This window comes from Lepidochelys kempii, chromosome 1 (genome assembly GCF_965140285.1).
Source record: "Lepidochelys kempii isolate rLepKem1 chromosome 1, rLepKem1.hap1, whole genome shotgun sequence".
Lineage (NCBI taxonomy): Eukaryota > Metazoa > Chordata > Testudines > Cheloniidae > Lepidochelys > Lepidochelys kempii.
In genome coordinates this window covers 1,825,282-1,850,226 of record NC_136380.1, presented here as the reverse complement: position 1 = coordinate 1,850,226, position 24,945 = coordinate 1,825,282, and the positions used below count along the sequence as shown (strand labels likewise).

The 24,945-nt window shown below is 46.8% G+C and overlaps 1 protein-coding gene across 1 annotated transcript; it reads right to left on the bottom strand.

The window, feature by feature from the left end:
* Window positions 1-6,868: 6,868 nt before the first annotated feature.
* LOC140912830 (olfactory receptor 52M1) lies at window positions 6,869-7,816 on the bottom strand. The gene has a single exon (XM_073348013.1). It carries the CDS (start codon window positions 7,814-7,816, stop codon window positions 6,869-6,871), a length of 948 nt encoding a protein of 315 aa, XP_073204114.1.
* Between the last annotated feature and the right edge of the window lie 17,129 nt (window positions 7,817-24,945).

Here is a 24,945-nt window from a genome sequence, read left to right as displayed (position 1 = left end):
TTGATAACAGTGGGCTCTTAAAGCTAGCAGGCAAAGATCTAACAAGTGTCAGTGGCTGGGCATTGAAGGCAGAGAAATTGAGATTAGAGACAAAGTGGAAATTTTTAACACTGGGGGGTAACTGACCATTGGAAGAGTTTAGCAAGAATTGTGGTATGTCTCCTTCACTGGCCACGTTTCAATCAAGATGGTACTTCTTAGCCTTAACAGTTATTCCTGCCTCCCTTCTGCGCTCAAAGACTTTTTGTAAATGTTCCAGGTGTTCTGCCCAGGAATCCAAAAAGATGGCCACATCTTCAAGGTAGGCGACTGCAGATTCTCCCAATCCTGCTAGGAGACCACCTACAAGTTTTTGGAAGGTGGCGGGTGTTTTCCGCAGCCCGAAAGGGAACACATTAAATTCATACTTCCCGACATGTCTGATGAAGGCTGACCTTTCCTTGGCGGATTCATCTAGCTGTACTTTTCAGTACCCCTTTGGTTAACTCTAAGGTAGAGATGAACTGAGCCCGTCCCAGTTTCTCCAATACCTCGTCTGTGCATGGCATTGGATTAGTTGTCTGGGCCAGTTACAGCATTTAGCTTATGGTAGTCCACGCAAAAACATATCTCCCCATCTGGTTTGGGAACTAGAACCACTGGAGACGCCCATGCACTGCCAGAGGGGAGGATTACCCCCATCTGGAGCATATCCTGGATCTCCCGGTCTATAGCAGTTTTAGCTTGAGGAGACACCCGGTAAGGTTGGACTTTAAGTGGGCGAGCATTACCTGTGTCAATGGAGTGGTATGCCCGTTCAGTCAGTCCTGGGGTGGCTGAGAACGTCGGCGCATAGCTAGTGCACAGCTCCTTGATCTGCTGTCGCTGCATACGCCCAAGGGTCATGGAGAGGTTCACCTCTTCCAAGCCACCAGCACTGTTCCCTTCGTAGTAGACACCTTCAGGCCACTCAGTGTCATCTCTTCTCTGGGCTGTAAACTGTCAAACCTTTAATTCTCTGGAATAAAAGGGCTTTAGAGAATTAATATGGTACACCTTAGGCTTTCGGTTTGAGGTGGGGGATGCTAGGAGATAATTAACAGCTCCCAGGCGCTTTTGGACCGTGAATGGTCCTTTCCACGGTGCGTCCATTTTATGGGTCTGGAGTGCCTTTAAGACCATGACCTGGTCTGCTACCTTGAAGGAAGGCTCTCTGGCATGTTTATCATACCAGCCTTTTTGCTCTTCCTGAGCCTCTTTTAGGTTTTCTTTAGCAAGGGCTAAAAAGGTTTGGAGGGTGTTTTGAAGGTTGGTTACAAACTCCAGAATATTAGTTCCTGGAGAAGGCGTAAACCCCTCCCATTGCTGCTTCACCATCTGTAATGGCCCCTTAACCTTGCACCGATACACAAGTTCAAAAGGTGAAAACCCTAAACTGGGATATGGTACAGCTCTGTAGGCAAAGTGCAACTTCTGCAACACTAGGTCCCAATCATTGGAGTGCTCGTTTATGAATTTACGTATCATGGCCCCCAAAGTTCCATTAAACTTCTCCACCAGGCCATTTGTTTGATGGTGCTAAGGGGTGGCAACCAAGTGATTTACCCCATGAGCTTCCCAAAGGCTTTCCATAGTTCCTGCCATGAAATTAGTTCCTGCATCTGTAAGGATGTCAGAGGGCCAACCTCCCCTGGCCAAAATGTCTGTTAATGCCTGGCACACACTTTTATCCCTGGTGTTGCTTAGAGCTACTCGCTGAAATGGAACCTCAATGATGGGGAGTGGCTGGAGAGGGGCTTTGACCTCGTCTTGATTATTTTCCCACTCTTTGGCAACCTCACAAGAATGGACATAAGGAGAAACGTCCTTGCCCATTCCCTCCCAGTGAGAGAGGGATACCCCAGGTTGCTGGGACGGAGGGCTCAGCTGTCCCACAGTCCTGCTTGCACCCCAGGGATCCCATCCCAGGAGTTCTGTCCTTGGGCTAGTCCCAGAAAACACAGGGACATTCAAAAGAACCTCTGTATGGGCAGGTTGTTCGAAGCCAAGTGGACTGGCTGGTGATGGCTTGTAGAAAACAACCAAGTTCTCGAACGTTCACATCTCACTTTTAAAGAACTCTTTCCTCCTTTCTTTATACAGGGAGCAGACTCCCTATGGCAAAACAGATTTTGATCTGCTCTTCCCATCCTCAAGTGGCTCTAGTGTTCAAACTGCTTGCCCTGCTCGAACCCAGGCAATGTGCCTTGCTTAGGTGGCTAGCAGCTGTTGCACCGTGAGGGGGCGAGAACAGGGTGTGATGCTGTATGATTGAATACGACCATTTTTATCACTGTTGCTACCACGGTTATATAATTGCAACAAAGGTTTTACAAATTATGTCCTGTCAGGTGTCAATGGGAAAGTTATGATTTGCTAAGTACGATTCTCCTGTGTATCTGAATGTATCATCCTTGTGTCCGATGTTGTTCATATTGGTGATGTACTAGAATGGGCTTTGTTTGGGACAGTAATATTCCAAGCACAGGGCAGAGAATATAAAAGGACCCCCGAAACATATCTGTATTGTCTTCATTTCTCTGCACTGGATTTCTAACAAGGAAGCTCTGAACAAGGACTAATAACCCCCAGACTGCTATGGTTCCTTCTAGAGAGACTTTTGTAAGCTAGCAGTTTATTCCATCATTGCTATGACGCTGATCTCTGAAACCTGAAAAACCCCTGGGATGGATCTGATCTAATAACCATTTATAACTCTTCTTATTTTCTTTTATTATCAAACCTTTAGTTTTCAATTGCTACAGGGATGGCAGAAGTGGTCTTATTGGGTAAGATCTGAGTTATAGATTGACCTGCAAAAGTGGCTGGTCTCTTTGGATGAGAAGGACTCGCTATGTGGTGGAAATTGGTTTTCACTGACTGCTCCTCATGGAGTCCAGTGTCCGGGTGGTGAGCCAAGGGCTGGGATGTGTGTAGTTAACCGGTGCAGTGAGACAGAAGTTTATGTCTCTTACTATCTTGATTTAATGTAATCATAGAATAACCACCAGCCTCTGTCTCAGCAGTTTGTCCTGAGTTTGGCATCCTCAGCCATGTCCCACTGAAGCACGGTCACACATGGACAGAATTTACTGTTGATGGGTTCTACACACAGTGTTGCTCAGATGGGGAAACTGAGGCAGCAGGAAGGAAAATGTCTGGAGCCAGGAAACGAGCCCAGAGTCCCCAGCTGCCAATCCCTTTTTTAGCGTCTCAGACCTGGCTCGTGTGGTCCATGCATCAGCACAGATTCATGGTGCTGTCCCTCCGTTGGGTTCTCTAGTGTGGGGACCTCCCCTGATTTCAGTGGGGCTGCTCCCACTGACACCAGCTGAGGATTTGGCCCAAGACGTTTAACTAGAGATAAAGCATCTGCAGAGACCAGGGAGCTGGGAGTGAAGCGTCCCAGCTCTTCCCTAGATGCGCTGGTGACCTTGGGCACATTCTCTCTGCATTGAATGGAGATGATCATTTGTTATGTCTAGTGTGCTGCTAACGAAAGGCCCTACCCAGGGCTGCAGAGTCACACACTGCCCTGATGTGGCTCCTTTCAGCACGTCGTTGGCCTGTATGCGCTCTGTAGAGTTCCAGCAGCGTCTGGTCCCTGGTAAACGCGCAAGACAAGGCAGAACCCTGAACTGTAGAGAAACCTGGTTTTGTGTCTGTAGTTTTTAGCTCTTCCTTTAATAAATTATCCCCTTTAAGAAGGATGAAAACTCCACTGATCACAGCACACAAATAGCCCCACTGTTTCTTACAGAACACGGAGGAGCAATGCCGGTTCATGGCCAGAGCACTGGTGCGGGGTGGTGGGGGGAGTCAGCACTCCTGGTTTCTATTCCCAGCTCTGCCACCGACTTATCCCTGGGGATAATGCTGCCGAGCAGCCTAATTAAAGAACTTCCAGATGTAGTGATCAAAAGCATCATGCAGAGCATAAGTTAGACTCAGCTTCACCGTTCAGCTTCAGTGGGTGCTCTGTCGTTCCACATAAGGTGCCGTGGAAAAGGATGGATAGTGGTAGCTGTGCCATTCATCTCCCTCCGTGTGAGCAACCGCGGCCACCCTGGCCTCTGCCCAGCATCCGCCTTCCCAGCTAACTCAGGGGCTGATCCCTCCACCTCTCTCAGCTGTTGTCTTCCTAGCTTCAAAGCTGATCCCTTACCCTGACCCCGAGGCCTGGCTCAGGGCAAAGGGCTCCCAGCCATGCCTACTGTTGGGACTCTGCCAGCTATAGGCTGTTAGGATATAGATATTCAGGCCTGTCTGTAAAGGCCTAGACTCTAAGAATTTAGGTGTATTCTTATCACTTTGTTGCTGGCACCCAGTGCCGAGAGGCTGAACAACAGCTTGAGTTGGTTCGTTACCCGGTGTGCTACACCCAATAATCATAACGGGGTGGAGAAGCAGAAAAGTTTATTTGCAGCTGCAAAAAGGTACAGGGAGAATAAAATCTCAAATCCTGCACAACAGAGCAGGAAGTTACACAGGCTTTTATACATCCTTTTTCTCAGCATACTTATCCAATAGCAAGCTGCCCCAAGTATCCATCTAGCCAGCCAATCCAGTTCCCAGCTAGTTCCCTGATTCTCTGTATTATTTGTTAAACTATACATAAAGCTGCTTTATTCAGCATTGTTCTTCCATATCTCCCCTGTTTGGCCTTGCTTAGTTTCAGGCAGTCTGACTCTGCAACATACTGTTGCAGATTCTCAGCATAACTGCTGTGTGTGCCTCCAGGCGGGGGGGCCAAGGACACTTGGGCCTAGTACGCAGAGCTGCTGCGAATGCCTCCAGGCAGGGGGGGGGGGGGGCAAGGACACGGGGCCTTCTGCGAGGGGGCTTCATCGACACTCGTGGTCTTCCATCCCCTCGAGTTACCTAGTGGCCATGCCCCAGTGTTCCCAACAACTTGGCTAGTGATAGAGGTATAATAGAAAGAATCAAAATCACTGTCTGCCGGTGTAAGGGCCTTCTCTTACTGTGACCGTCTGAGGCCCTGTTCTTAGGCTCAGGCCTTTGGCTAAGCAGCAGAGGCAGCCATAAGCTGGGAAGCGACCGGTCACCTCCTCACATTCCAAACTAGTCACACTGAAATAAGGTGCTATTGGGCTGTCAGGCACTATCAGGACAGGATTGTATTCCTATCACCTCCAGAGAAAGGGAAGTGCCTAGAAAATGTAAAAGGAAACTTAGTTTGAGAGCATCCTGTCTGGCAAGAACTCACTTATCAATAGCTGGGATGTGAAATCCTCACTTCTGTATTGTTTTGTCATTATAGTTCCCACTTTGCTTGTTGTTTGTCTGTATAATCTCTGTCTGGTTCTGTGATTGTTCCTGTCTGCTGTATAATTAATTTTGCTGGGTGTAAACTAATTGAGGTGGTGGGATATAATTGGTTACATAATCATGTTACAATATGTTAGGATTGGTTAGTTAAATTTCAGGAAAATGATTGGTTAAGGTATAGCTAAGCAGAACTCAAGTTTTACTATATAATCTGTAGTCAATGAGGAAGTGATTGGGTGTGGGTGGGGGTGGGCATGTGGTTGTGGGAAATGGGAGCAGGGAATGGGGGTAAGAAAATTGGAATCATGTTTTGCTAAAGGGGGAAATGGGAACAGGGAATGGGAGTAAGGAAGTTGGAATCATGTTTGGCTAAGGGTAGGAATGGGAACAGGGACACAGGTGTAAGGCTCTGTGGTGTCAGAGCTGGGAAGGAGGATACTAAGGAAGGAAACTGGAATCATGCTTGCTGGAAGTTCACCCCAATAAACATCTAATTGTTTGCACCTTTGGACTTCAGGTATTGTTGCTCTCTGTTCATGCGAGAAGGACCAGGGAAGTAAGTGGGTGAAGGAATAAGCCCCCTAACACAGGCCCCCAGCCAGAAGGAACAAATCATAGAATCATAGAATATCAGGGTTGGAAGGGACCTCAGGAGGTCATCTAGTCCAACCCCCTGCTCAAAGCAGGACCGATCCCCAACTAAATCATCACAGCCAGGGCGTTATCAAGCCAGGCCTTAAATACTTCTAAATAAGGAGATTTAACCACCTCCTTAAGGAATCCATTCCAGTGCTTCACCACCCTCCCAGTGAAATAGTGTTTCCTAATATCCAACTTAGACCTCCCCCACTGCAACTTGAGACTTTTGCTGAAAGCTAAGGAAATGAGCCACACGATGGTCTCTGCCCTCAGGACTTTGCAGCTGAGCTTTCGGGCCCACATGCTGAATGATGCACAGTCTCGGCTGCCTGCCTCTCAGCCCTGCTCCTAACCCACAGCTGATTTTATATGGTTTCCTAGCTTCCCCCTCTGCTTCGGACTGGCCGGCCTGCTGCATCCTCCCTGCAGGGTCCTTGCCAGCCTGCAGCAGGTCCTGTCCCAGTCCCGGGGCAGAGGGAGCCCAGGCTGGGGAGGAGGAAGATGCAGATGATCCAGCAAGTGGATGGGGTTGGAGAGGAGGGGAGTGAGTAACAGGGGTGGGGCTCTGGGAGAAGATGTTGAGAACAGAGCGGGGCCTTGGGGAATAGGTGGGAGAGGGGAAGCGGCCTTGTGGAAAGAGGTGGGGCAGGGAGCAGGGCCTTGGGTAATAGGCAGGGCTGGGTGTGGGGCCTCAGAGATCCAGTTAAAAGCAATTAGAAAGGTGGTGATCCTATGGGAGAATGAGTTGTACACAAAAAAGATTACTCAGTTTGTTACACTGACACAGCACGGAAATGCCAGGAAAGGGTTTAATGTCACTTTGACTGTCCAGTCAGTGATTCAGAGAAGGGGTCCTAGCACCATTTCACCAGCCAGGTCTGTCCAGATCTTGGTCTGAGAGCCAGAGCACCAGCAGAAAACTTCAGGCCCCTGTATGAGTAAAGAGCCGGAGCAGCCTGTCCCGGATCTGTTTCGTCCTCACCCCATAGATTATGGGGTTTAACATGGGGGGCATGAAGAGGTACACATTGCCAATGAGAACGTGGAAATGCAGGGGCACATTTTGGGCAAATCTGTGCATGAGGGACATGATGAGACTTGGGATGTAAAAGGCTAAAATGACAAAAAGGTGAGAGCCGCAGGTCCCCAAAGTCTTGTCCCATGCATCTTTTGTGGGGAGGATGAAGATGACCCTGAGGATCTGGGTATAGGATACGGCAATAAAAATCCCATCCAGACCCATCACAAAGAATAACACAAAGAGGCCGTAGTAACTACTAACACGGGTGTCGGCGCAGGCCAGGCTCACCATGGCTATGTGTGCGCAGTAGGGCTGGGGGATGACGTTGGTTCTGCAATATGGCCACAGCCTCGCTAGGATGGGAAAGGGCAGTATGACTATGATGCCACGGAGCAGCACGGCCAGGCCGATTTTGGCCACCATGGCGTTTGTCAGGGTGGTGGAATGTCTCAGGGGATGGCAGATGGCCACGTAGCGATCCAGAGCCATGGCTATGAGGATCCCAGACTCCAACACAGATGAGATGAGAATGAAGTACATCTGGGTGAGGCAGGCACTGAAATGGATCTCCCTGGAATTGAACCAGAAGATGCTTAGCATTTTAGGCAGGGTGGATGTGGACAGGACCAGATCAGTGACGGCCAGCATGCAGAGGAAATAGTACATGGGCTCATGGAGGCTTGGTTCCACCTTCACAATGAACAGGATGGTGAAGTTCCCAAAGACGGCTATGACATACATGGTGCAGAAGGGGATGGAGATCCAGACATGGGCCGCCTCCAGCCCAGGAATGCCCAGAAGGATGAAGGTGGAGGGGTTGGTGAAGTGGGTTGTGTTGGAATCTGACATGGAGTAGGGGAGAAGGTGTCCAACTCTGAGGCAGAACAGTGTCTCTTGCATGTAGCATATGTTCCCCTGACTTCCTGTATGTGCCCAGGGTCTAGGGTGATGGTCGCAGCACATATACCTGGATGAAGAGACAATGTGAATATGAGACACTGCATGGAGGCTGTTCTCATGGGGGAAGCAGATTGGTCGCTCTTGACACACTGAAGAATGACATTTTCATTATTCAGAGAAATGAATTATGAAGAACTTACCCTACTAATGCCAATTCCATATTTTATGGTGCTCCCTGATCAATAATTCCTACACTCCATGGTGCGGGAAATCTTACTAAGCACCAGAAGGAAATAGAAGTGTGGATACTGGTTATCCATCAGTGTTCCTTAGGCCTTGTCTACACTACCATGTTTTTTTCGCAAATAAGTAGATTTAGCCAAGGAAACAGTGGGGGTGTACACACTGCAAAGCCACTTTCAGTGGTAGAAGTCCTCAGTTTCAGTGTCAGAAAATAACCACCTTGGGAAGAGTTTTATGCAAAAGTTTTGTTGGCAAATTGCCAGTGTAGACACTTTTGCTTGTTTTTATCTCTGTAACTGGACTCCACAAGGCATCCCACATTGCCCATCCTGAGTGCTCTGGTGAACAGTTTCAACTCCTCTCCCCTCCACAGAATCATAGAATCATAGAATATCAGGGTTGGAAGGGACCCCAGAAGGTCATCTAGTCCAACCCCCTGCTCGAAGCAGGACCAATTCCCAGTTAAATCATCCCAGCCAGGGCTTTGTCAAGCCTGACCTTAAAAACCTCTAAGGAAGGAGATTCTACCACCTCCCTAGGTAACGCATGCATCTGATGAAGTGAGCTGTAGCTCACGAAAGCTCATGCTCAAATAAATTGGTTAGTCTATAAGGTGCCACAAGTACTCCTTTTCTTTTTGCGAATACAGACTAACACGGCTGCTACTCTGAAACCTGGCATTCCAGTGTTTCACCACCCTCATAGTGAAAAAGTTTTTCCTAATATCCAATCTAAACCTCCCCCACTGCAACTTGAGACCATTACTCCTCGTTCTGTCATCTGCTACCATTGAGAACAGTCTGGAGCCATCCTCTTTGGAACCCCCTTTCAGGGAGTTGAAAGCAGCTATCAAATCCCCCCTCATTCTTCTCTTCTGCAGATTAAACAATCCCAGCTCCCTCAGCCTCTTCTCATAAGTCATGTGTTCCAGACCCCTAATCATTTTTGTTGCCCTTTGCTGGACTCTCTCCAATTTATCCACATCCTTCTTGTAGTGTGGGGCCCCAAACTGGACACAGTACTCCAGATGAGGCCTCACCAATCCAGGTGAACAGCTTCCGCCCGTCCCTGTTTAAAGTCTCGGAAAAATTGAAATTCCCCTTCCTGTTTGCTGGGTGTGGAGTGCTCACATCACACTTTCCTAGTTGGCCATGGTGGCTCAGAGCTTGGGCCACTGTGGATCTGCTGGATCTGCTCAGTATTTGGGGAGAGGAGGCTGTGCGTTCCCAGATGCACTCCAGCTGTAGGAACGTCAATACCTATGGGGCAGATTTTGTGCAGCTTGTGGGAAAAGAGCTATGATCAGGACACAGCAAGGGGAAGGAGCTGAGGTACGCATACCAGAAGGCAAGGGAGGCAAACAGTATCTGTGGTGATGTGCCACAGACCTGCTGTTTTTCTAGGAAGGTGGATGTTATCCTCAACAGTGACCCATTTCCACCACCAAGAGCCCTGTGGGTACTTCAGTGGGGGTACTCCTGTCAGTGAAGTTAATCCACCTCTCCGAGAGGTGGTAGCTAGGTCGATGAAGAATTCTTTGGTAGACCTCATGCTGTATATACCAGGGTTAGGTTGCTCTAGCTACATCTTTCAGGGGTGTGTTTTTTTTTTTCAATTGCAAAAAAGAACAAAAGCAATTTTCATTTGCATTAGTAGAGGCATAGCTTGCCAGTCACGGCGGGGGGGTGGGAGAGTAGCCCTTTTCTTGGTCATGGTGAGGCCTCAGCTGGAGTATTGTGTCCAGTTTGGGTTTCCAATATATAGGAGGGATGTAGAGAAACTGAGAAGGTTCCAAAGGAGAGTGAGAAAGATGATCCACAGGATGGAATGCAAGCCATACGAGCAAAGGCCAAAGGAAAAGGTTATGTTTAGTATGGAAAAGGGAGGATTAAGGGGGGATATGACAACAGTCTTGAGATACTTGAAAGGCTGCCATTAAAGATGCGGAGGAACATAGCCACATAGATCAAGAGGCAATGGGTTCAAACTACAGCATGGCAGATTTAGATTTAATCTCTGATAAACTTCCCAACTGTGAGAACAAGAGGCCAATGGAACTGATGCTCAGGCAGGTAGTGGAAAGTCCTTCACTAGAGGTTTTCAACAGGAGGCTGGATAGTTATCTGTCTTGGATGGTTTAGTCACAACAAATCCTGCATCTTGGCAGGGGGTTAGACTAGCTGATCATTGTAGCCCCCTTGTAATCCTATCACTCTTTGATTCCATGATATAAAAGACCACATGATCTGACGGTCCCTTCTGATTTTGACGCCTATTAATCTATTGATATAGAATCATAGAATCATAGAATCATAGAATATCAGGGTTGGAAGGGACCCCAGAAGGTCATCTAGTCCAACCCCCTGCTCAAAGCAGGACCAATTCCCAGTTAAATCATCCCAGCCAGGGCTTTGTCAAGCCTGACCTTAAAAACCTCTAAGGAAGGAGATTCTACCACCTCCCTAGGTATTTCTACCACCTCCCTAGGTATATAGAAAGTAGTTCATGCATTTATATGTATTCTGTCAGACAACACACGAACAAGGGAACATTCAATTACATTGAAAGTCTGAACATAGACAATTCATAAAGGAAAACTGTATATACAACCCATATTTGGCCTGTGGAACTACTTGCCACAGATATTATTGGAGCAAAAAGCTTAGCTGAATGTGATTCACAAATGGATTGGCCATTGGCCATTGCCTGAACTATTTTATATATCAATAAATTCATAGGCTTCAAAATCAGAAGGGACCATCAGATCATCCAGTCTGACCTCCTGGATTACACAGGTGTCATAAATATAAAGGGAAGGGTAAACTCCTTTAAAATCCCTCCTGGCCAGAGGAAAAATCCTCTCACCTGTAAAGGGTTAAGAAGCTAAAGGTAACCTCGCTGGCACCTGACCAGAATGACCAATGAGGAGACAAGATATTTTCAAAAGCTGGGAGGAGGGAGAGAAACAAAGGGTCTGTGTCTATCGGTATGCTGCTTTTGCCGGGGATAGAACAGGAATGGAGTCTAAGAACTTTTAGGAAGTAATCTAGCTAGGTATGTGTTAGATTATGATTTCTTTTAATGGCTTAGAAAAGAGCTGTGCTGAATAGAATGACTATTCCTGTCTGTGTGTCTTTTTTGTAACTTAAGGTTTTGCCTAGAGGGATTCTCTATGTTTTGAATCTAATTCCCCTGAATCTACCCTGTAAGGTATCTACCATCCTGATTTTATAGAGGTGATTCCTTTACTTCTATTTACTTCTATTTCTATTAAAATTCTTCTTGTAAGAAAATGGCATGCTTTTTCATTGTTCTCAGATCCAAGGGTTTGGGTCTGTGGTCACCTATGCAAATTGGTGAGGATTTTTACCAAATCTTTCCCAGGAAGTGGGATGCAAGGGTTGGGAGGATTTTGGGGGAAAGACCTGTCCAAACTACGTTTCCCAGTAAACCCAGTTAGAGTTTGGTGGTGGCAGTGGATATTCCAAGGACAAAGGATAAAATTAATTTGTACCTTGGGGAAGTTTTAACCTAAGCTGGTAAAAGTAAGCTTAGGAGGTTTTCATGCAGGTCCCCACATCTGTACCCTAGAGTTCAGAGTGGGGGAGGAACCTTGACAACAGGGATTTAAATTTCACCCAGTTACCCCAGTACTGAGCCCCATAACTTTTGCTTGAGTAAGACCTGGTCGACACTAGGATTTTATATTCCATTGTCCTCCTGTTCTTACAGTTGGGAAGTTTATCTGAGATTAAATCTAAATCTGCCATGCTGTAGTTCATACCCATTGCCTCTTGATCTACGTGGCAATGTTCCTCCATAGTTTTAATGGCATAGTTAAGTCTGTCAGACACCTTGACTTACAAGACTTCATTTTCAATTGCATATACCTTTACCAGCCATGTACCTGAAATTTGCAAAGCAGGGTGTCTACTTCCGGCTGAATTTAATTTTGAAAGTATCAGGCATAAGAGTTCAGCCCACTTCTAGCATGAAGCTAAGGGAGAAGATGTCTTGCCCATGTTGAACAATTGTCATATTTAAGCACGTGAGGAGCCGTAGCTCCTCCATGCTTTTCAGCAGAGAAAGTCTGGTAACACCCACCCCCCACACCACCCTGTTAACAGCCAAAGCCCTAAATTGCAAGGGGAGGAGGTGGCGGCATCTGTGCATTAACACACAGCTGGACCCTGAGGTTTTTTCTCAGTTCTTACTCCAGACTGGATGTTTTCCTGGATGATCTGCTTGAGGGCTCGTCTACACTTAAAACACAACAGCGGGGATGCCACAGCGCTTCACTGGGACCTGAGCAAACTACGGCCCATGGCCTCCGATTCTGGCCTTGTACTGGACGTCGACTAACAACTTTCGTCCTGAAGGATCCACTGTGTGATGGAAATGAAGCCACCTTAGGGCTGGAGCCATCACCGAGGGTCACAGCAAAGAGCAAAAGAGCAAAAGAGGGGCATTTTGGCTCATGGTACTAGTGGAAATTCAGCACCTGTGGCAAGGGGCCTGGGATGTATAGCGGCTGTGCGGAGCAGAAATGAATTCAGACCTATTCTCTATCCCATCATGCATACATTGCACTTGGTTTGTCGAACTGAAAGAGATGGTACCTGTGATTTCTGAGATGGAATTGTCTTTGCTGGGGATCCTCCTCATGTATCCGTGTCCCACACTTCTCTCATCCCAGCATCTGCAGCAACATCCCACACGGAGAGCTGACAGCACTGTGCATTGTTTATTCTATAGCTCTGTGCAGTCCCAGGGGGGTTTGCTCAGCCTCTAGGGGAGAAGCAGCATCTGGATGGAAACAGGCTGGAGACCAGACACTCTCTAGCTCATGTCTCTGTTTCCATGTCTGTACTTCTGTGTTTGTTATTCAGCTTCAACAACAACCAATAATTGTGGGAACTTCCCAAAGGGAGATGAGAACTCTTGGGCTCTCCACTGAGTCAGAGGGGAATTGGCTGCTCTGTGTATTTGTGTATAATTAAAAATTATAGTTGATTACTAAGAAACCTAGGGAAAGTGACTCGGTCTCGTAGGGTCTGATGCTGTCGAAATGCCCAGGAGCGATGGGTAGATAGTCAACAGACGGACCTGGAGAAAGATGACTGAGGGGAGACACGAACGCTTTCTGGAGGCACAAGGGATTTTCGCTACGGTATCAGAGATCAGTAATTCTCATCAGTTACTATTATCACACCACGTAGAACCTTTCTTTGAACAGGAGGACTTGTGGCATCTTAGAGAGTAACACATTTATTTGAGCATAAGCTTTAATGCGCTACAGCTCCTCCTTTCCTTTTGTGGATACAGACTAACACGGCTGCTACTCTGAAACCTGTCATTGAAGGATCTTCAAAAGGGCTAGCAAACGAAAATCACTATGTACACATCCGCATTATATCCATAGCTAAACTGAGGTACAGGGAGACATGACTTGGCCAAAATCAAACAGAGAATGACAGACCCAGGAGTTCTGAGTTCTCTGCCATAAAAATGGTTTCTCCATCAGTAACTGAGGGCATGATAAGTGGGAAATGGACTCATACTGTTGTAGGGCCTGTTCATTGGGGGGGGGGTGACGGACTTCTGTAGGGTGCCACCTGAAACAGCCTGTGAGGTTGTGAAAAGCAGCAAGCCCCTCCAGGTCTTGCACTTACACAGTCATACACAGACAGAGACACACACACCTGAACTTACATGAAAACTTTCACTAGCCACTCGTGAACCAACAAGAGAGAGGCTCCAGCCAGTTCCCCCAGCTCCCCAGCCTAGGTCCTCAGAGCTGTACTGTCTTGCCCTTGTCGGAAGACTGACCAGTGTAAGTTTACTGCCCTGCCCCCTTCCCTCAATGTGGAGAGGACAATTCACCAGCCCCTGTTGCTGAGCAGATTTCCCTTTATACTTCAAATAACACACTGTTTTAGGTAAATAAATAGAAAGCAGATGTACTAAGTTCAGAAAGATGGATTTTAAGTTGTTATAAGTGTAACCCTTGGGGTTTAGAGAACATGGCCCCTTTAAATCTTTTTCCAATTGGGGAGGGGAAGCAGTGAGAGAAAGGAGGGAAACTTGCGGGGGGTGGCTCTGGAGCCCGGGGAGAGAAGGGCTGCAGCTGGGAGGCCCCGGACAAAGGAGGAGAGAGAACCTGCCTGAAGCCTGGGAAGGACAGGGCGGCCGATCAGGGACACCCCAGGACAGGAGCCTGAGGAGCACTGTGCCAGGGAGGAATCGCCCGAGAAGGACAGGCCGGAGCTGGACCCAGTATCACTGCTGCCCAGAGCTGCATGGGGCTGTGAGACCTGGGGCTGGTGACTCTGCATTGGGACTAAGGAGGGAGGCTGTAGCTAGTTAAGTGGGGAGGTGGTTGCTCTGGGTGGCTTTGCAGAGAGCAGCAGAAGAGGGCACCGGAGGGGTTTGTTGGGGAAAGTTCACTGGCGCCGAAGACGACCAGGAACACACAAGACTCCCCACTGGACTGGAACATTGCTCGGCACTTCTGAACTCTGTGTGCAGACGCATTGCTGGGCGTCTGCCCTGGCAGCCTGTGCTCCCACTGGGCATGTGGGGCCTTGGTTTGGATGCAACCCTGTTCTACTGCTCCCCCATACGTCCCCTGGTTGTTTTTCTCCTCTCATCCCTCTGTAAATAAATATCTCCCTTTGTTATATCTCCTGTACTTTTCCGGTGGGTGGGTGTGTTCACTCTGGGGAGTTTGGAACAGGTGCCCCTGGGGTGGAAGGATTTTCCCTGCTGCATTCCTGCTCGCACCGTCTCTTGGCCAGAGCTGCCTGCAGAGCAGGCTCCGGCTTGGCCACAAGGGCGCTAAAGTTACGTAAGTTACAGAAAACACATCAAAGTTGGTTACTTAAGAAATAAACAAAATCAATCTAAGTTCTATAGGCTAGACAAGATTTGAATCATGGAGTGCCTCACCCTGATGGGACAAACAGCCCACCCATCTTTCATACAAAGGCTAGAAATCCCTTCAGTTTGGGGTAACATCCCCAGTTCGGCCCTTATTCCTCAGGTGGTTCCGGGTGTTGAGTTGTGGGGGGAGTGAGTCCAAGTGACAATGTCACTTTCCCCCATTACAGCTTCTGTCATGTGGAGGGAACTTCATTTTTCCAAGCAAAATCCCCCAGCGCAGTTAGTGGAGAATTTCAGGCACAAGACGGAGTCCAGTGTCACATGAGCTGGTCACGTGCCCTTGCATGCTTCGATAATTCATAGCAGGGACCATTATCCATATCCTGGCTCAAACATTTGCAGGAACATCCATCAGGTGGGGATAATCTTCTTCTAGGGCCTATTGTGTTTCTTAATGCATCATTACCTTGAATGGTTCACTCATAAAATACTGTCTAGATGGGATGTTGTCAAGGTTCCTTCCCTACTCTGAACTCTAGGGTACAGAAGTGTAGACCTGCATGAAAACCTCCTAAGCTTACTTTCACCAGCTTAGGTTAAAACTTCCCCAAGGTACAAATTAATCTTTTCCTTTGCCCCTGGATTTCCACTGCCACGACCAAACTTTAACTGGGTTTACTGGCAAACGTAGTTTGGACACGTCTTTCCCCCCAAAATCCTCCCAACCCTTGCACCCCACTTCCTGGGGAAGGTTTGATAAAAATCCTCACCAATTTGCATAGGTGACCACAGACCCAAACCCTTGGATCTTAGAACAATGAAAAAGCATTCAGTTTTCTTACAAGAAGACTTTTTAATAGAAGTAAAGGAATCATCCCTGTAAAATCAGGATGGTAGATACCTTACAGGGTAATTAGATTCAAAACATAGAGAATCCCTCTAGGCAAAACCTTAAGTTACAAAAAAGACACACAGACAGGAATAGTCATTCTATTCAGCACAGTTCTTTTCTCAGCCATTTAAAGAAATCATAATCTAACACATACCTAGCTAGATTACTTACTAAAAGTTCTAAGACTCCATTCCTGTTCTATCCCTGGCAAAAGAAGCATACAGACAGCCACAGACCCTTTGTTTCTCTCCCTCCTCCCAGCTTTTGAAAGTATCTTGTCTCCTCATTGGTCATTTTGGTCAGGTGCCAGCGATGTTCCCTTTAGCTTCTTAACCCTTTACAGGTGAGAGGATTTTTCCTCTGGCCAGGAGGGATTTTAAAGGGGTTTACCCTTCCCTTTATATTTATAACAGATGTGAACTACATTGTGGCTGTTACCGAAGAGCAAACACATTTGAAATACTGGTACATAGTCAATATTCATAACTTTAGGTACAAAAAGAATACATGCATACAAGTAGGGTGATCATGTTCTGCAAATGATAACTTTTCCATTGATACATTACATGACCAACTTTTTATTAAAAAACATTGTAATCAAATGACCGTGGTAAATATGGGGACACAAGGGTGTTGCTTTGGGGCAAATAATATCAGAACTCACCCATTAGTTTACTGCAGGAGTGTTTGTCAATGACTAATGCAGTGGAAGTGTGCCAAAGGCCTTAAATAGGTATTGACCGTACAACTCCCAAATGTTGCAAACATTGTGGTGTTATCCGCAGGTGTTCTTGCAGAGTTTTGTGTCCCTCCAACACTTTGTTGATCAGTCTAGTTATCTCAAAAGTCAGAAAATGTGCCTTCTCTGGGTCACTAGAAAAACTCTCTTAATGTCTGTGCAGCATTGTTTACCATTGTGCTTTTCCAGCTGGTGATATCTCAACACAGATATTCAACAATGCCATAAGGTGGGGTGACTCAGTTTCCCCTTTTACACAGCAGACCAGGTTTATTATAGTTTCCCTGCTGAGAGAAGCTTTGAACCTCTTTACAGATGTTAGCTGAGAAGCACTATCCCCATAGGGCTTCTTGTTTACTGCTCATAGCAGGACAAATAGCTTTTCCCCAAAGTGTTGCATATTACACCTTCTCATTGGATTTACCATCAATACCAAATTCTTTGTTGTTAGGTTTACTATTAGTATAAAACTTTGCATCATCAGATTTAACATCATCATCAAATCTTTTATCACAGGTAGGTGTTTCCATGTACTTTTATTCTACCTTGGACAATTTGGTTTGTTCAACATCCATTGTGTCGTTCAATTCCTCTATGAACGTTGGCATGTATTTATTTACTGTTTTTCCTTTTCCCTTAGTGTCCCGTTCAGTAGGGATCTCAGTCTAAGTTTATCTTTGGTGTCTTGGTATGCCCAGGGTGAGGTAAGGATGTAAGGGGACTTTGCATGTTTGCTCGCCCTCTGTGGAGCATCGAGGAATGGGGTAAAAAGGAACATGCTTCCCACCAAGTGTAAAACACTCTGTCTGTGCTTTATTCATAATAGATTCTTGTGTCTGCTCAAAATCATCACCTAGAGAAGCCATCTCATCCACCGTTTTCACACTTTTCTCCCACAGACACTGTGTTACATCATCTTAACATATATTTAAGAAATGTTCCTGAGCAACAACATCAAACATTCCTTCAAAGCTTGTAACACCTTTGCTCCTTGCCCACTTCCCCATCAAATCCTTCATTTTATTCACATATTCCGCATTACTCATACCAGCACCCCTCTGAGGATTTGTCAGTTTCACTCTATATGTTTCAGGGGTAATCTGAAATTGTTTCAAATATATTTCTTTGAAATTAGAAAAATCTAAAAGATTCTCAATTAGCATTTTATTGACTATATCTAGATCTTCACCAATTAACTTTGCAACTAAAGTGGTTATCAGGAATCATAGGAATCACATACAGCGTCTCAAAGCTGGTGAAGTATTCAGCAATATCACCTGCCTCATTGTATGCAGGACACAACTGTTCTGATTGGTGGATTTTTGAAGAGGTCCCTGCCTTTCTCCTTTCCAACCACTGACCACCTCTCCAGTCAAAGTTTTTTTTCTTCTAGCTGTGTTTTAAAGTGTTGATTTGTGCGGGGAGTGAGAACAGGTGGTGATAACACTTCCCCCTTTTCTAGCTTCTGCCATGTGGAGGGAACTTCATTGTCCCAAACAGAGATACCAGCACAGTTAGTGGAAAAGTACAGGCACAAGATGGAGTCCCGTGTCACATGAGCTGGTCACATGCCCTTGCATGCTTTGATGAGTCATACCAGGGGCCTTTACCCATATTTCGGCTACAAATGGGGACAAGCTTCCACCATGGCCCATTGTGTTCATCGATGAGCCATCCAGTCGAATATCCATTTGCAATGTGCTGGCTAGACTGGATATTAACTATTTTGTGGGAGTTACCACAGGAGCAAACACATTTGAAATACAGGTAGCTCATCAACATTTGTTACTTCAGCGGCAAAAATGATACAGACACACAGATAGGATAATCACATGCAGCAAACCACGGCGTTTCCATAGATTCCTCACATGACATATTTTGTACAAGATTTTGACAACTATATAACAGCGGTGAAAGTGGGGTGCCAGGGTTTTGCTTTGGGGGTAGAGAGTGTCACAGCAATGTACCTATAGAACTGGAGCTCTCTGAATCCTAATTTGTATTTTTATATAAGACAGACATCCATGTCCTGAAAAAGACTGCATTCTCCTCTATACCGTAGGAGAAAAGCATGCCGAGCTACAGAGCAAAGGAAACTACTCTCAGGGCCTTGGCGCTTGGTGTGCAGTTCCCCGCTCCCGGAGGGAGGCACCTTATGGAGCTGCATCCCGAGACTGGGCCTAGAGACCCAGAGCTAGAAACCCAGAGCTCGAGGCAGGACCTGAATGCTGCTCTGACTCAAAATCACATGGGTCCAGTATGTGGGACCCAAACGCACCATTCTAGTGGGTGTTCAGCCATGAGCGCTTGAGCAGGTCTGTGACAGCAAACCTGAAGCTGCTTCATTGACGGTAGGGGACTGTGAGTGGAAGGGAAGTGGGGCTGGGTGATCCCAAACCTGTGTGAAGAGGTCCACAAGCGGTTCTCTTCACCCTAACGTGGTTCAGCTCTCCCAGACTCTCCCATTACTTCAGCACACCCTTGCTAGAGCTTCCCATTGGGCGCACTGTGTTTCCAGTTTCTCTTTTTCTGGGCACAGGATTATTAAAGCAAGAGACCCAGGCCTTGCAAATGGGGTTTCGAAAACATTTCCTTTTCTTTAGGCAGCACAAGCGATACCGAATACACACAATAAAATACCTGCACACCATTCCCTGCCTCAGTGAACAAAAGATCATAAGAATGGCCATACTGGGCCAGATCATAGCTCCATCTAGCCCAGTATCCTGGCATTGGTCACTGTTGGAAGACAAGTACTGCAGAGGGAATCCATACCATGTCAACCATTCCTAGCTTCTGGCAAACAGAGGCGAGGGACACCATCCCTGCTCATCCTGGTTAATAACCATTGATGGGCCAATCCTCTTTGATTTTATCTAGTTCTTTTTTTAAACCTGTTATAGTTGTGACCATCCCAACATCCTCTGGCAAGGAGTTCCACAGATTTGCTCTTTGTTGTGTGTTGGAATGCTCCCTTTTTTTTTTGTTTTAAACCTGCCCCCAATTCCTTTTCATTTGGCGACCCCTAGTTCTTGTGTTATGAGAAGGCATAAATAACACTTCTGTATACGCTTTCTCCACACGAGTCATGATTTTATGATATTTTCCATCTTATTATCTATCCCTTTCTTAATAATTACCAACATTCTGTTCCCTTTTTTGACTGTTCCTGCCAATTGAATGGATGTTTTCAGAAAACTATCGACAATAACTCCAAGATCGCTTTCCTGAGTGGTAAAAACTCATTTAGACCCTATCATTTTATATGCATATTTGGAATGATTTCCAAAGTGCATTACTTTGTCCACTTCACCCTGGAGGAAACTGGGATTTGTTCAGAGCCCTTTGCGGTGTCCAGGGGCCACCTTGCAGAACTCCTAACTTCTCCTCCAGCTTGAGTCTGTCTCTCTCCTGCAACCAGAGCCCTGCAACCAAAGAGTCCCCTTTGCCGCCCTTGTGCCTCTCTCCTACCCCAGCTTCTTCTGGTTCATCCAGTCTCTGTGTTTTTAAAGGGCTGGACCAACCCCTCCTCTCTCTGTTCCGTTTTCTGGGGAGGTTCCATTCCTTCCACGCCCAACCCTCTGTAGAGAAGCTGTAGAAACTGGCTTTTATCTAGAATGCAGTTCCTCCCTTCTTCTGTCCCGGCGAGATCTGCTTTGGTGCTGAGAGTCTTAAATGACCAACCTATTTATAGACAGATGCCTCCGCCCCAGCCTCTGGCCCCTGAGCACAAGGTGAGTGAGTGAAGAGTACAGGAAAAGCCCAAAGACTTCAGGATAACAAAGGTTCAGAGCATCAAATGAGACTTCATGTGGTTTCCACCCATCGTGGTTTTACCTGGACAGTCTGTTTTTTGGCTGCTGTTTCTGGGTGCCCGTGTCATCCAGACATGGGCACCCAGACACAGAAGGGCTAGTGCAAATAAGAAGCCCACTCAGAGTCCATGGCGACAGTTCTATGATCACATACCACGGTGAGTGATGTCAGATCATGAAGGGGCCAGAGGCCATGGTGATGAATGTTTTATATCCCTCGATTAAATTAGACAGTCACACACTGCTCAGATGCCGTTCTGCTGGAAGATATGGAGCACGTTCTCCCAGATCTGTTTGGTTTTGACCCCGTATACAATAGGGTTTCACATGGGGGGGTCACCCACAGAGATTGGCAACCGGGATGTAGACATGGTGGGGGACATTGAGGCCAAACGGGTGGGTGAGGAAGATGAGGAGGCCAGGGATGTACTACAACAGGACAACACAGAAGAGAGACGCGCAGGTGCTGAAAGCCTTGAGATGGCAGCAGCCTCAGCACGGCCTGGAGGATTGTAGTATTAATGGAAAAGTTATGATTTGCTGAACATGATTACGCTATTTGTGTGCATACGTCATTTTGTACCTAAAATTATGATTATTGACTATACCTGTATTTCAAACTTGTTTGCTCCTGGGTAACACCATGAGGTAGAGTATATTCAGTCTTCCCATCACATTGTAGGTGAACAATTCAAGGCTATGGCCCATTAAGAAACAGAATAGGACTTGGAAGAAGCTTATCCTGACCTGATGGACTTTCCTGTGAATATCCTATGTAGGATACGGGTAATGGTCCCTGCTACGAATCACTGAAGCATACAAGGACTTGTGACCAGCTCATGTGATACTGGGCTCCATCCTGTGCCTGTATTTTCCCACTAACTGTGTTGGGGACATTTGCTAGGGAAAAGGAAATTCACTCCATATGACAGAAACTATAAACGGTGGAAGAGACATCATCACTTGGCCTCATTCCCACACAACCCAACACCTGCAAAAAACCTTAGCAACAAAGACTGAACTGGGGATGTGGTCCCAGGCTGAAGGGGACTACCAGCCTGTGTATGGAGAATTAGTTGACTGTTTCTATCATCAGGGTGAGACACTGCTTGATTTGAATCCTGTCTAGTGTAGAGAACTTAGATAGTGATGTTGTTTATATCCTATACAATCAACTTTGATGTGTACAATATTACTTATAATCACTTAAAATCTATCCTTCTGTAGCTAATAAATTAGTTTATATTTTTCAACCTGAAACTGTGTTATTTGAAATGTAAAAGGGAAATCTGCTCCGGAACACGGGGTGGTTCATTGTCATGTACACACTGAGGGAGGGGTGAGCAGTAGCTCGTGAAAGTATTTATGTAACTGCAGCTGGGTGTATCCCTGAAGGTGTATGGCTTTGTAAGTGCAAGACCTGGAGAAGATTGCATCTTATCACAGCCTCAGCGGGTGAGGGGGGGGGCCCATATTAGTGTGCCATAGGGCTCAGTGGTACCCCAGTTCCAGGCTGCATCCAGGGGAACTCTGTCATCGCCACCCAGTGAACAGGCCCTGCTAGAACTGAGTCCATTTCCTTCTTCTCATGTGTTCAGCGACTCATGGAGAGACCGTGATGACATCAGTGAAGACAGGACCCATCGGTTCTGTCTGTCATTCTCTGTGAGTCCTCCGCCAAGGTCATCTCTCCCCGTGCCTCAGTTTACCTATCAGTATCATGGGGATTTATTCATAGAGACTTTCCTTTGCTCAGTGTTTTGAAGATCCTTCAATGAAAAGAGGGTGGACAATTTATGAGTTTCCCCTGTATAAGCTTTATACAGAATAAAATGGATTTATTTGGGGTTTGGATCTCATTGGACACTGGGTGTCTGGGTGCTGGAGACAGGTAACCTGCTGAGCTGTTTTCAGCTAAAGCCTGCAGCTTTGGGGGTGTCACCCAGACCCTGGGTCTGTGTTGCAGAGGCTAGTGTGTCTGGCTCAACAAGGAAGGGTTCTGGAAATCCCAAGCTGGCAGGGAAAACTGGCTCAGAGGTAATTTCAGCACATCAGGTGACAGTCCCAAGGGGATCTCTGTGACCGAACCCATCACACTGATCTCTGATCTCCTAGCAACAGCCCCATGTGTCTGCAGATACTGTTCTTTTCTCCCCTCAGGCATCTTTCTGCAGATCAGTCTGTGTGCTATTGACCCAGACATCCTGGGCATTTACAGTCTATCAGACCCTATGGAGGCCAAGGCATTATCTCTATTTTTCTTAATAATCAACTCTAATATTAAATATACACAAATACACAGAGCAGCCAATTCCTCTCTGACTCAGCCCAGAGCCCAAGAGTTCCCATCTCCTTTTAGGAAGTTCCCTTATTTACCATTTACTCCTAAAGGTGGATATAGAACACAGAAGTGCAGACAGGTTTGTTTCCAGCCTATTCCCATTCAGATGATCGATTCACCACTAGAGGCTGAACAAACCCCACTGGGATTGCACAGAGCTATATTACAAATGGTGCACCCCCTGAGTCGGCTTTTGGCGTCGGATGTTGCTGCAGATGCTGTCGTTAAAGAGGTGTGGGACACGGCGACTTCATGGTGATTCCCAGGGAAGATGATTCCATCGCATAATTCACAGGTACCCATCTCTCATTGAGAAACTCACCTGCTCAACAAACTCAGTGCAACCTGGGCGTGATGCGACAGAGAATAGGTCTCTGTGGTCCTTTCCACTCTGCATGGCCATTAAAAATCCAGGGCCCTTGCCACTGGTGACGTGTTTGCTTCAGTATCACTGGCCAAAATATCTCTCTTTTCTCTGAATCCCTGTTGACCCTGGCTTATGGCCTCTCACCCCAAGCTGGCTGCATTTCAGTGGCACAGTCAGAGAGCCCAAACAAAGGGTGGTGCCCCCATCTCGACATACAATGGCCAATCCATTTCTGAATCCCATTTGGCTAAGCACCTTCCTCGAAGTGATAAGGGGAGGTTTTGGAATAAATTGATAAACATAACAGTAATAAGTCACCAGCACCAGATGGTATTCACCCAAGAGATCTGAATGACCTCAGGAGCCAGGTCTATGTTAATGCACAGAGACTGTTACGTCCTCTTCTTGCATTTCACGGCTATGGCTGTTAACAAAAGGGTTGCTATCTGAGTTTTATCTCCTGTAAGGCAAGGAGGTGCTAATTATAAAAAAATTTCAACATGAACAAGACATCTTCTGTCCGAGCTTCATTTGAAAAGTTAGCCAAACCGTTTTGTCTGAAACTTTCAAAACACAATTCACACCGAAGCAGACACACAGTGTGGGAAATTCCAGTCCAAATGTATAAAGATTTGTTGACCTTATACAAAACTGAAAATGAGGTCTTCTAATTGAAGTTGTCAGTTAAACTTAATTAATGGTGGTGCCACAAAAACTGGCCAATCCATTTGTGAATCCCATTCAGTTAAGCTATTTGCTCCAATAGTGACTGTGGCGAGGAGTTCCACAAGCCAAATTTCATGGAATCACGGAATCATAGAAGATTAGGATTGGAGGAGACGTCAGGAGGTCACCTAGTCCAAGCCCCTGCTCAGAGCAGGACCAACACCAACTAAATCATCCCAGGCAGGGCTTTGTCAAGCTGGGCCTTAAAAACCTCTAAGGATGGAGATTCCACCACCTCCCTAGGTAACCCATTCCAGTGTTTCACCACCCTCCTAGTGAAATAGTGTTTCCTAATATGCAACCTAGACCTCCCCCACTGCAACTTGAGACCATTGCTGAAAGCTAAGGAAATAAGCCGCACAATGGTCTCAAACCCTCAGAACTCTGCAGCTGAGCTTTCGGGCCCACACGCTGTATGATGCACAATCTCAGCTGACTGCTGCATAGTCCTGCTCCCAATGCTCAGCTGAATTTATAGGGTTTCCTGGCTCCCCTCTCCACTCCAGACTGGCCTGTCGGCCCCAGCACTGCTTCCTCACTGCACTCACTGCAGGTTCCTTGCCAGGCTGCTCCAGATTCTGTCCCAGTCCCGCAGCAGAAGGAGCCCAGATTGGGGTGAGGGAGGGTAGGACGGTGGAGATGATCCAGCAAGTGGATGGGGTTGGAGAGGAGGGGAGCGAGCAACAGGGTGAGGCTTTGGGCGTAAAGGCGGAGCTTAGGTGGGGCATAAGACGAAGAGGCAGAGAAGTGAGCGGGGCCTTTAGGGAGATGGGACAGTGGAAGCTGCCTTGTAGAAAGAGGTGGGGCAGAGGGCAGGGCTTTGGGGAACAGGCTGGGCAGGACGTGGAGCCTCAGAGGTCCAGTTAAAAAGAATTAGAATGGTGGCAATCCTATGAGCTGTACGCAGACCGATTCCTCAGTTTGTCACACTGACACAGCACAGTAAGGCCAGGAAAGGATTTAATGTACCTTTGACTGTCCAGTCATGGATTCAGGGAAGGGGGCCTGGCACCATGTCACCAGCCAGCTCTGTGCAGAGCTCAATCTCAGAATCAGAGCACATGAAGGAAACT